This window comes from Cyprinus carpio, chromosome B7, assembly GCF_018340385.1.
Source record: "Cyprinus carpio isolate SPL01 chromosome B7, ASM1834038v1, whole genome shotgun sequence".
Lineage (NCBI taxonomy): Eukaryota > Metazoa > Chordata > Actinopteri > Cypriniformes > Cyprinidae > Cyprinus > Cyprinus carpio.
In genome coordinates this window covers 5063582-5077435 of record NC_056603.1, presented here as the reverse complement: position 1 = coordinate 5077435, position 13854 = coordinate 5063582, and the positions used below count along the sequence as shown (strand labels likewise).

The window sequence follows — 13854 nt, the reverse complement described above, 5'->3', positions numbered from 1 at the left end:
TAGAACCATTGCAATCTGTCAGTCTTATAATCAAACTTAAAATGAAACACAACTTTAATAACAAAAAAAACATACAAAAAAAAAAAACACCAACAAAACCAAATTAAACCCTGCAGCTCGTGATGATACATTGATGTGTAAAGACACGAAACGATCGGTCTGTGCAAGAAACTGAACAGTATTTATATAGTTTTTACCTCTGGTTCACCACAATGTCTGAACTGTCACAGATTTATAAGTGCATTACCGCCACCTATCTCTCAAATGGACCATTGACACTCTATCTACAATCTCAATTAGGAGTGTCAACAGTCCACTTGGTCATTTTTGGATGAACTACCCCTTTAAGCAACCGAATGAACCGAATCACACCCGTACATTTTCAGAACTCACAACACGTGTAAGAAATGTGTTGCCTTTAATTTTTGTTAATGCATATGCTAAAACCAAAATGACTGTAGTGAGTTTCACAAACTGCAAATCATGCAGACTTCACACTTTAGCTCAACCTCAAAAAACCCTGTGAAAGTATCCACTGCGGTGAAGTTACAGGCCTCTTGTCACGAACAATATCTCTTTGTTCACTCTGCTGTCAGTGAAGGCCATTTTCACATGATCATGTTTCCTGCAGGTTTATGAAGTTCGATTTAAAACTTTTTAAAGACCAAGTAAATTTAAGATCACCTACACTTAAAGGGGTCATGAACTGCCTCTGTTTTTTATTTTATAAGGTCCACTTATGTTATCAATATTTTAAAAAATATATATATAAAAAACAATTTAGAAGTAATAAGCTTTTTTTTCTGTCCTGTTTTTAACCACCTCATCATAACCCCCTGATCTTGTTTATTCAGTTTGGATTTGATGTTTATTGTCTCTGTGGTTATAGATGATATTCACAAGTAGAATATTGATACTTCGAGAATCAGACACAAAACCATTGCGAGTGCTGCTCCAAGTGACCTCGCGACAAAGAAAAGTAACACCTGACCTGGTGATGTAAAGCCAATAGTTTTCAGGGTTTTTTTTTTTTAATAACTGAACACTGTGGTTTCAATTTTGATATTGTGGTTTTATATAAGACTGTTGCATGTGTCATTATATTATTAGCATTTTATAAAAGTCAAGCTGCAGTGGAGGTAAAGGGTTTTTGACCAGTGAATGTCAGACATATGAGTGTTTTGCAACATTAAAAGTCACGTCTGAGGGGGTAAATGCACTGCATTACATTTTCAGAAGACTTACAGGTTATAAAGTATGTTCTTATGTTCTTTCTGTAAAGTGACCATGAGTCAAAGAAAAGCACAATGTAAATAAAACTTTGAAATAATTCTGAAATAAAGTCACTGGGCCGTTTGGAGAAGTGTTAAAATTCAGTGGAATATGCTTTTAATGGGACCAGTTTCTTAAGTATTTACTCATATCCAGATGAATATGCTGAAATAGCTCATGTGTCAATTTCTAGGCAACACTGACCACTTCCCACTGACAAGACAAAAACAGCACTCACAATGACTATGTGTCATTACTGCTACAGTTCGTCATAACAACCAGAAATTACATAGAAAAAAATAGATCCACATGCATTTTTGAACAAAGAAGCTAGAAAATTTATTAAATAAAATAGCTGCCATGCTGAGTCAAGCCATCAGTACCAGAAGTATCATGTGCATTCAAACTGAAGGAGCACAAGCCTTCAGATCTTTCAGCTGAATGGATTTTGAAAACAACATCCATTTTTGTATCTCTGAAAAGGTTTTGTAAAGTACCAGAAATCCTCATTCACACAGGTGACAGATGACACGTTTCACAGACCGGATCCAATGATCTCACAATCTCCGCACATTGTTTTCTTAAAATTTCTTAAAATCTGTCAAACATAAAGCCAGATATTCCCTTTCATAAAGTATGGCCTTATGCAAGAGAACTTTTCTTCTTCTTACGCCGCGTCTTGTTTCCCTTGAACACCGGGGGAGCCAGGACTGAAACTGGTGGTGCTTCAAAAAAAAAAAAAAAATATCCAGAATAAGTACCGCGGTAAAATGAGTCCATTACATCCGTGATGTCTGTGGTGTGATGTTACCTTATATTCTGGATGAAATGGATGTAGGCTTCACGACTGGCAGGAATAATTCTGTCTAGAAAACATAAATTACAGTTCATAAAATCAATCAGTCATTTAAATGTTGCATTGCAAAATTGATTTCAAGATATGTTGTTACCTTTATTTTTTGTAAGTGCATATGCTAAGCCTAAAACCACAGCTGTAAACAGAATACTCCATATCACAGAGGAAGTGCATGAACAGGAAACGGTGGAGACTTCACACTTCTGCTTCTCATCTAAAAAAAAAAAAAAAAAAAACACTATTTAATACACAAAAATATATACATGAAATTCAAACTATACAACTACAATCACCATCAGAAATATTACCAAAACATGTTTCCATGAAATTCACAAAAAATAAAAACAAAGATCAAGTAAATAAAACTGATGGTATTAGCAACATTTCAAAGTTTGAAAATACAAATTCCAGCCTTCCCTGTTACTTAATAATTCATTTTTACCAAAAAATCAAATAAAACAACCAAACAAATAATAATAATAATAATAATAATAATAATGATAAAATAAAAAAGCTTGAGGTTTGAATAGCTGTGTTGCAGCAGCCGCTAGGTTTTATGTGTTTTAAGCTCAAATGTCACCGCTTGTTTTTTTTCACTCTAGTTTTCACATCTCAAGGCCAAAGTAGATTCACGTTCTGATGGGCGTTATTAGTGTATGCGTATAGCTGAACTCAGCTGTTCAAAGTACATTTAATATGATAGCGCACGCACATGTGGGCCCTCAACACAAGCGCACTAGTGAGTTTAACTCCAGTCCTATGAATGCGCTATTTCACTACAGAAGTTATGACCGATAATATAGATGTGTTGGTAATTATTTAAACTAGAGATTGAATTGTTTTGGCTTCACTTTTCAGGACGTGTACAGCACACTTGGTTCAAGTCATGTTGGATAGATCATATTTATGAGTTGAGCGCTCATGAATGCACAAAGTCATAATTACGAGTGGAAAAACTAAAATTTCCTTTTTTCTTTGTCAGTGGCGTGTCAGTGAGAAAACATGTCAGGTGCAATTAATGCAGCATCTGTATTTAAGTTAATTTGTTAAAAGGATTGAAATTGTATATTTTTCTAGATTTACAATAAAACTAAGCAGCATGTGCAAAATACCATTGAATTGTATGATTACGATTGAACATATATAACAATCCAATTTAAAGAATGTTCATGAATTGAATAAAAACAAAGCAGAACACACTCGAAGCACATTTGTATTCATCAGGTTTTAGAAGTAGGGTTAAAGAATTACAATCTTGTTTGGACCAAAGTGACTTGAATGCACCTGTAGTAATCACGACTTCCCAAATCGTAAATACGAACTTCCCAGGAGCACTTCAACGCACCGAGAGTACAAGCAGTTAGAAAAATCCGGTCAACATTGATAATTAGTTGCTTCACGCACACTGTTTGCATAACTTATCCAGATAACACACATACGTCTGCAAGATGTCTGTTAAAGCATCTGCTGTGTACAAACATCTGATTAACGTCGGTTTTACATATATTCTAAATCAGAAACATCTTAAAGACATCTTCTAAACATCTATTTTATATCTTATGGGAAACGTCTAAGAGACGTATTGGAGATGAGCAAAAAAAAAAAATAGATCTTGCAGATGTACATGTAGATGTCAAATAGACATCTCTGAGATGTACGTGTGTTATCAGCATGGTGTAAGCCCTCTAAACGGATTATCGAAAAAGAAGAAAATGTAGGGATTGAACATTGTTCTATGGATTGGAAAGGACTCAAAAATGAGGTAGTTGAATGTGAGCTTGAAGGTTTGGAGTGGACTGAACGATTGTAGTCCAGCTTATGTTTGGAAGCATGCTTAAAGGGGTGGTTCATTGCAATTTTACTTTTTTTACGTTAATTAGTGTGTAATGTTGCTGTTTGAGCATAAACAATATCTGCAAAGTTATGAAGCTGAAAGTTCAAAGCAAACGGAGATATATGTCTTTTAAAATTCTGTCAGTTTAATGCTTACAAAAATGTCTGGTAGGGACTACAACGAGTTACTTCCCGGGTTCGTGACATCACAAACCCAGATAAACCCCGCCCTCGGGCAAAGGCAGCAAAAGGGGGCGAGGCCATGCTGCGCTGCTTTAGTGAAGAGGAAGAGAAAACTAGAGTTGCACGTAAAAATCTTCATATATGAATCACGATTTTGTCTTCTAACGATTCTAATGGATTCACAAGTTTCAAAATCAATGTTCCAAAGCAGCGGTTCTTAATACTGTTCCTCGCTTAGCCCTGCTCTGCATCTCTCTCTCTCTCTTTCTCTCTCTCACTCATATTCAGCTCAGCTCCAGCAATGAACTGTTACAATTAAACATTTATTTTCACATAGCTATGAGAAGCGTTAAACATGGGCGTGCATACAGTTGCTGTGCTGTATTAAAGCTTTAATCATGATAAAACTGTATATTAAAAGTTAACACAAACAGTAGCATTTACAAATAACAGCGTATCTAAAAGTATGAGAAGACAACAAACAAATAAAACATAGGCCTATCATTTAAAACCTACACTGCTTTGTTCACTTACGACTGCTCTGTTAAGCACAGCTCCAACATCATCCTCAAATTTGCTGACGATACAACTATCCTGGGACTCATCACTAATGGCGATGAGACATCCAACAGAGATGAGGTTAATGCACTCACAGCATGGTGTGCTGATAACAATCTCTCTCTAAACGTCAGCAAGACCAAGGAGATGATCGTGGACTACAGGAAGTCATAGAGAGAGGGTCACGTTCCCATTCACATCAATGGAGAGATAGCAGAGACAGTTAAGAGCTACAAGTTCCTTGGCATTCACATCTCTGAGGATCTTTCCCTGGAGCCTACACTCAGAGACCATAGTGAGAACAGCCCGTCAGTGTCTCTACTTCCTGTGGGGGCTGAAGAGGTTTGGCATCTCCTCTAACATCATGTCAAATTTCTACCGCTGCACTATAAAGAGCATTCTGACCGGCTGCATCACTGTATGGTACGGCAACTGCTCTTCTTTCGACCGAAAAGCTCTTCAGTGAGTGGTGAGAACAGCAGAGGACATCTATCACACAAACTCCCAGCCTTACAGGACATCTATCAAACTCGCTGCTTGAGAAAGGCCTGCAGCATCATCAAGGACCGCATTCACCCTGCTCATCACCTGTTTCCCACACTGCCATCTGACAGACGCTTATGATCCATCCAATCACGGACAACCAGACTGAAGAACAGCTTCTATCTTCAAGCCATCAGGCTGCTTAACAACCAGCTATCCTTCATCTAAAACTGGAATACATGCTGCTCTTTTCTTTACTTTTATTGTACTTGCACTGTCACTTTTTAATATTCCTTCATGTAGCTCTGTGATCCTCTACAAAGACATCTTGGACATTGCTCTACTCAGGAATACAATCGGAATGTGTGCTGCTCTTAAGTTTATTTATTGCATCTGCACTGCCACTTCAATTTTCCTTCATGTAACTCTACAATGACATTTTAGACACCGCTCTACCCAGATAATCATATTAGTACCTCAGGACTACTTATGAATACTTATAACTCTTAACACTGTCTACCTTTATTGTATCTGTTACTGCCACTTATTTGTATCTAATGCTCTGTCCGTGCCTATGGGCACTGAAGTCACTCAAAAATCTCAGTGCTCTCCACGTACGTCTATGTCTTTTACGTCTTGTTATTGTCACTGTATGTCTGAGCCTCGTCACAAGCATTTCAATGTCCAGTTTTCCCCAGTGTTAACTATGCAAATGACAAATAAATGCCTCTTGACTTGACTCTTGAAAAGCCGTGCTTGCACAGGTTCTGCACGATCCTTTTCAATAATACCCTCTGCAGCTCAATCGGGCTCAAACTGATAAGCGATATTAATGACGCCGTTGTTTACAATACAACCGGAGCACATGCCGCTGAGGTGAGGGGTGGGACATTTAGATGCGCACCGGAGGCGATTTAGCCAATCACAACACACTGGGCTAGCTAACCAATCAGAGCCCATCGCCTATTTCTGAGGGAGGGGCTTCATAAAAGAAGGAAATGATCAGCGTATTTCTTATAGAAGGGTCAGAGTGGTGTGGAATAAAGGTAATTATTATGTGAAAAATAACGTTTTTTAAAAAAACGCAGCATTAACAATGCACCCCATAAACACAATCAAGCCTAGAAAAAAATCACTGAACCACCCCTTTAATACATAATACATAGTGAACAGCATCTTTAAGAGGCAAAAACTCACCTGAACATCCCACTGTCATTTGCCTGGTCTCTCTCTGTTGACCACTGGAGGCAGTGCAGTTAAACGTCACCTTTCTGTTGCCACTAAATGATGCGAAAAGAACTAGGGAAGAGTCAGCAGAGTTTGGGATTCCTGAAATGTAGGATCCGTTGAACTCGCCATCAGGCGTCCAAGACAAATTCACAATTTGGCCAGATGCAATGCACTCAAGGGCAATGTAGCACTTGCTGTCACTGAGAGACTGAAGCGTCTTCTGGATGTCTGGTGTTTTGATACTTTCTGCAGGACATTATATCAGTTACTCAACCCGGCCCACAGTCATTAAGCAGAAGTAGATTGTTGACTATACCGGAGACTGCTTACCTTGAACTGTGAGATGAACTTTATTTTGTATTCGCAAGGCACCTGAGGTGAGCAAAGCCACGTTGTATGTCATACTGTCCTCCACTGTCACATTACGGATAGTTAAATCTCCCGTTTCATTGTTGAGGTGAAGTCGACCCTGATATCTCCAAAACTTGTATATAATCACGTCACCATCCTTTAGACTCGCAATGAATGTGGTGTTCTTATAAACGGACCACTGAACTCTGGTGAGATTCCATGATCTGTCCGCTCCAGATTTCAGGATGACTGATTGTCCGCTGTAACTAGTGATGGATTCCTCACTGCTGCGCACTGTAAAAACAACGTTGCAACGGTGAACACTAGAATCTGAGAGGAAATGTTTGTTGTTTCGCAGAAAAGGGAAACACCTTGTTTTCAGAGAAGCATTATTTAGCTCGAATTTCTTTGTTTCTCACTCTGACAGGCTTCTTTTTTTTTCTTCTCAAAAATTCTTCAATAATCTCCTCCAGAGGATTAAACTATGTAACATTAATGCAAACAACTCGGTATGATAAGAGTGAATTTTGGTAAACTCACCTTGATGGATACACACAATACACAGCAGCACAACTCCACATAGACTCATCGCTCGTTGGCTTGTCGGTGTAAATCAACGAGGTCCTTGAAGCCCTTGACCTTCCTTCACTCCACCCCTGATTGTTGGGCTCCTTATCCAAAAACACAGCCAACTGACTCTTTCAGGGTCATGCTGCAGTACTTCGCTTAAAAGAAATGGGAAGTGTGACGTGTTTCCGTTACGTTTTCTTGGTATCTTGCGATAGCTGACATTTCACGAGTGAGTGGAAGTAAAAGAACAGGCGCGTTAGATGATGCTTTGGTTGTTTTAAACAGACACTTTTAAATAGTATATGTGGTGGACACTACGTCAGCTGTGACACTAACACAATCCCACCCCCGCTCTGCACATTGTGTATGTATCTCTTATCACTTCAGACATTTGTTCTATTCAACCACAAGTGCCCTGCGAAGTGGAAGTGAATTTGAACTGTATATTATGAGACACTTCTCTTGTAAGTTTTGTCTGTGTGTGAAGATGCTGCAGGCTGTGGTTTAGCGCAAATCTGTAAATGAAAGTTCCAAAGTGAAGTAAACTTCAAGGGATATCTGATGTTAAGACTGAAACTGAGAAACACTGCTCTATTTTTCTAACTTAAAAAACAGCATGTAAATCCCCTGAGGCATGAGGCACTTCCTCTTCATCGCCCACATTATAAAAACTGACGCGCACCACCAAATAAAACTAACGCTTGAACTTTATCCATGGCCTGTGTTTAAATTATATTCTGATCTGTTTTTACAACAGCAAATTATGAAGGAATCACCCTAAAGTTGTTGGAACACAAACAACGTTTTGCAGAACTTGATTGCTGCTCTTGTACGCACAATGACTGTAAATGTTAATCTTTCATGCTCATAAAACTATAATTGTTCACTAGAATTCCTCACCTTTTTGTATCCATCACAGGTCTTGTGTTTGGCCAGTATTATAAACCAGTGGTGTTGGATGTTATTGATGTTCAGTGTGACTCTGGAAGAATATTTTGTGAATAACAGCTTGTTTGAAAGAAAAGATAAATAATAGCAATAAAAAAGATGACAAAATAATTTAAAACAAGACAATTGTTAAATAACACATAATTCCGTCTTTATCTTTCGATGCCGTCTGACCATTCTCAGTCCTTGCATGAGCTCATGGTAAGAAGTAAATGAACATGAAGCCTTTTAGTCTGCTCTCAAACTTCTTCCCCGTTTATTATTAAATCCACACATTATATAGTTGCATTGCAAGGGGTGGTGTTTTAGTTTATCCAATGAGATATGGATTACATTTGTGTGGTACACAAGCCAAGAAATATACGTTATATAAAATGAAAGTATGGCCAGGAAGTTCTGGACATATTAGGAGCACACTTTGCCCAAGGATACCTCAACTCTGAGCAGATGGACAGAAGGACAGAGAACACAGAAGGGAGGAGGGAGCAAGACAGAAGAAAAGGAGTAAGAAGGGAGGAGGGATTGCAGAGAGGCACAAAAACATCTGGCAGAGAGCATAATATAATCGAACAGTTCCCCCATTTGTTTATATAACAACATAAAGGCTCTCTGCCCAATTCCCCTTCTCTTAACATTAGCTCACTTAAGATCAGCACATTCAACAGTTCTGTTCATCACCACACTTATGAGCATCCTTTACCAACTTGCCAACCAAGGCAAAAATCATTCTGAGTGTTCGCTACTTCCCTTGCCTTATAATTCCTAAGCATTCCTAGACATATTCAGTAAACCTTTATCAATCAGCATTAATCAACCTTGATCAAACATTTACCATCTGCCTCGTTATGAGGGTTATCTGTGCAACATAATATTCCCACTATAACACATTTTGCCCTTTAAACATAATCTGTTCATTTTGCAGTGCAGGTAACTGTAAGCCTTGTAGCTTTTCCTTGGCCTCAGTCTTAACAATATGATTGGCTAGTTACTACCACATGTTCATAGCAAATGTATGGTGTATCTGCATTATCTAGCCAATTTACCTCACCCATATTTACAAGGGAATATGTACAGGTGAGCAGGCTTTCAACGCAGCCAGGCATATTACCAGTTTAGCAGCCATGGCCTAATAATTTTAGTATTATTCTTACAAGTTCTAGTTTCCTACACATAATTCTCTATCAAAGCATAATATATTAGACTGCAAAAATTTAAATGCTTTGCATTACATTGTTCACATCTTTGGTTTCTAAAAATACCTCTTTATCCCCAACTGGATATGCTTAATTTATGAGACTTTAACCAGGACAGTCAGATTCGGGCCAATATAAACTACCCCCTAATGTCACCTGGATGTCTGCTGGGGTTGTGGACTTACTACAGCTCTCAAGCTTTTAATGCCAGGTGGACTTCTAGAGGTGGTCCAATTTTTCAGCTCGTCTCATTTGTGCTGCACTTTAACTTTAGTTTGTGTTATTAATAATTCTAATGTAAAAATCAAGTTAATCTAACAAATTAACTTTAAAGTCTATATCAGTGCTATAGACCTATGCAGTAACTCGAGTCAACCACTAGAACACCAACATTATCAGTAATGTCAAACAAATACACAAAAAATAAGTCTTCTGATAAATCTAAACCACATCATAATCTCTTCGTTCCATGCTGTATCAGAATGAGGTCAGGATCAGGATGATTTAATCAGTCTCTTTTCCCTGCTAAGAGTTGCTCCTCAATCTTTCCTTGATTCCAGCAGGATCTTAATCAGTTGGAGCAAACAGCAGGCTTTTAAGCCAACAGTTGAGTTTGCTCATTCTCCTCGCTGGTCCCCCTAAGGGACTCTTCTGCCCCTGCCTGGGTTAGAGGCACACCTGGTGTGAACTCAGGATATTAGGATGTTCCTCCTTTCAATGACAAGGAACACCCAAAGCCATGTATAATCGCTGTCTCATCGGACATTCCAGATTAGCGGAGTAACCCATCCTTGATATCAGAAGAACTACTTCTACCTGTGATAGGAGATCTTAAAATGTTTTTGTTAAAAACAACACGTTTACTCATCACCCAGTCGATCCTTTATGTAGTGACCTGTGAGGAAAAAATTGTGTGGACTGAGGGCTGTCTATTTTCCCAATAACACCAGTAAAGTGAGAGGACAAGAACCCATATCATTCCAATTTCAATCAATATCATTTATTTATTTATTTTTTTCCGTCTGATTTCTTTCCTCTTCCCCCTGTATACCACGTCTAAGTGGTATACACTAAAGTTCAGTTCAACTCAACTCAACTATTTCTGTGATGTTTCAAGGTATCTCACTATCATCAAATCATTTCTGAAACATGACCTTTTGTATTCAGGCTTTTAACCTATTAATATCAGTTTTTCTGTGAAACACTCATCCCACATGTAACATGTTAACAAGCACAATGTATTTCATACATATGACACAGAATCAGTTTGATGAAGTCCGTCGTGACATACTGAATGGGAAAATAAAAGTTAAGTGTGGGGTGGACAGGGCAAGCCTTCTTGCTCTGCCTTCCCATGTTTTACCCTGCGCAGGTGTGGTACTTTTCTTTTCCTGCCACAAAATATCCCAAGCCAGGATAATTAGCCAAATTAATCCATAGCCATTATTTTCTGGGGCATAATCTACCTTGTGTGCCCACATAGAAAATTCTGAAACAGCTGTTGATGGCAGTTTGTCTGCCTTGGTGCACCATCACTCACACACTTTCACACACTCTCACACCCACCTCTGGCCAGAGCATCATCTCTTTTTGTCACTGCCTCCACAGACAGTGAATTCAATGGGGAATGTGTGTTTCTAGGTTGGAATACCACCAAGTCTTTCTCGAATAAAACAATTTCGGTACCGACAGAAGCTACTCAGCGTAGGCACCATGGCATTCCCCTTGCAACAGTGTCTAAACGTTGGACGATGTCCATCACAATGGGGTTGAATTTCTCATCACGTTCATAACCCCCAAAAATCACTATTTTGTCAAAATAATCTTTTAGGCCTAGGCATGCCATTATTGAAAGAACCAATTTTAATTTCTGAGATATTATCTGTGTATTTTAGTTTTGTCTTTACTAGTTTTTTCTATTGCTCATGAGCTGCTCTTAAAGATCGGAGATCTCCACATAATCTTGGATCCATGACCAAAAACACTTACATCATGTAACCGCAGTCTCTGGGTATGACAGCATTTGTGATTTGCCAAGTTTGGAATTTTAAAACTTAAATTCAGCCCTAAGAAATCTACATTTACCAAGATGGAGTGACTAGTATCATTGCTTTACAATTCATATTTTGATCTTGGGAAATTTGTGCTTTCTACTCCCCTATGTTTTAAGGAATCTTGGAACATCTCTGTTTATCAGCTTTACAAGAAGCTCCGTCATTACATCAGAGTCTAAACTCTCCTGATATTTCACAGTAAGTCCTCTCTATGCTAAATCCAGTCCAAGTTTTAGCTGATTGAGAAATCAAGCAAACATTTAACTTCTTTCATTGGGCTGGACTGGTGGCTATTAAGAGAAAGCAGTTTGTTGTTAGTTAAACAGCTTACAAAGAACTGCTATTAGACCATTGAATTATCAAGTTGCAAATGAATATGACAAATCAAAATCTGAGGCGGTCTCTGAAGTGGTAACTGTATATGCAGTACCTGCCCACGAGGGAAAAGATGAAAGTCTCTGAAAGTCATTTGAACATGTCTTGGCTGTCTTAGTGTCTTTTTCCTTCTGCAGTGTCTTCCAGTCTGTCACTTGGTGATGAGGATATGATGGGGCATCGGAGTTTTGACTCGGGATGCAGTTATCTTCCTCTCTGCTTCTCATGGCAGATGTCTGCAATGTTTTCAGTCTTTCTCCATTCCAGCCCTTCCCAGAAGTGTCAGATTCCTCTTAACAGGGGGTGTAGCCGATCGCTTCTCAGCTTTTCCTGTTCTTCACAGCCATAATGTCTCTTTCTTCATGTTGTATCGCCCTTTGGCAGCTGCCCAAGATGTCGTCTTGTTGCTTCTATAAAATGAACACTCAAGAGAACCGCATTATAAACTTTGACCACAACTGCATATAAGCAATCTCTGGTATGGTCAGTCATCTTGTGCAACTGTCCAAAATTTAAGGAATCTCATCCAGTTAACAATGTGACGCGTGTCATAGCATTTCTTTGGTTTATTTTAATAAGCAAGTTCTTCTTTGCTGGAAAAGAGCAAGCAATTCCTTCTTTGCAGAATGCAGAAAAAGAGCAGTACCCTATTCTGTCTGATATCAGCACTTCCTACTTCTATAATTCTTATAAATACATCAGCATGATGCATTGTATTATAACTTCAGACTGAAATCTTGTAAATAGTCTACCAAATCTAACAACCAAATTCAAGATTTTTTTTTTGTTTTTTAATTTAAATTATTAGCTTAATACGGCCGTTTAATGCAAGCTATCTCTTTGAAAACATCTATTTATCATTATATTGTTTGTTTATTCATCAATATAATTCCCTTGTGGCTCCCACTTTTCATATAAACTAGCCTTTAACATTTCAGAGCCAATACTTAACTCAAATATCCTAAAAAAAATCTGCCAAATCATCTAAATACAGTTTTCATTTCTGCTCTATACATTGTCATCCCTCTGATCAACAATACTGTCCTAATTTTGGCCTTGTTGGTTACTGACATATAGGTGTGCTTCCATTTCCCTTCAAATTGCGCAAACTGACATTGCGAACTGAAAATACTTTACAAATACGTTTTTATATTTTATTATTAAAAAAATTAATAATTCGCAAACCTGCTGTGGAAACAGTGTTTTCTTATTTGCAGGTCACATGCCGTATGTAAAAAGTCATATGATAATTCTTCAATGTACTATAACCTCCAAAAAACACTTCATACGTCCGGTATAAGGGTTTCCCCTACCATTAATGCTTAGACAATTTACACTGCACACGTCTGCGGTGCAGTTTGGCTCTGATACAGCCACTGAAGCTGATCGCAGCCACTCTATACATGCACGATACATGCATACGCCTCCTTTGAATAAATATCGCCAAAATATTACATTTTAGAAGCATAACCTTGGTTAATGGAAATGCTGTCATTTTGCAATGCTTTTTTTTAATCAACATTTATAAAATATCACCAAAGTTTTGCGCAAATCTGTAATGGAAACCCACCTAGTGCCTCTTAAAATAGCAACTCACTGATCAAACACAGCTGAGAGAGAACAAAGCAAGAGTAGATTCGTTTCAAAACTTCACTAAATCCAAGTGAACTTAGAATGGCAAATAGCCATTAGATGAATGTGCACTAAACAATTTGCTGAAACATAGCTACTACTCTGCTGTTTCACCCATCCTGTCTAGATCAAGGGACATAGACAATTAAAAGAATTGCGACTTATCAGTTTATTTGTTAAAATAAATCTATAGAAGGACTGAGAATGTCAATGTGAGAATAGGTAACAAAGATAGCCTTTCACGAAGCGTCCATTCGCTTTTTAAGAATGAGTAATGAAAAAAAGTTATCTTTTGCTGAACTTCTATTCTATTAAC

At 38.1% G+C, this 13854-nt stretch overlaps 1 protein-coding gene across 1 annotated transcript; it reads right to left on the bottom strand.

Moving 5' to 3' along the window:
• Positions 1-1586: 1586 nt before the first annotated feature.
• LOC109104878 lies at positions 1587-7575 on the bottom strand. Its single transcript, XM_019118193.2, has 6 exons — positions 7307-7575; positions 6746-7060; positions 6383-6661; positions 2223-2342; positions 2084-2138; positions 1587-1997 (listed from the first exon to the last, which is right to left on the bottom strand). Exons 1-6 carry the CDS (start codon positions 7353-7355, stop codon positions 1940-1942), a joined length of 876 nt encoding a protein of 291 aa, XP_018973738.1. The 5' UTR covers positions 7356-7575; the 3' UTR covers positions 1587-1939.
• Between the last annotated feature and the right edge of the window lie 6279 nt (positions 7576-13854).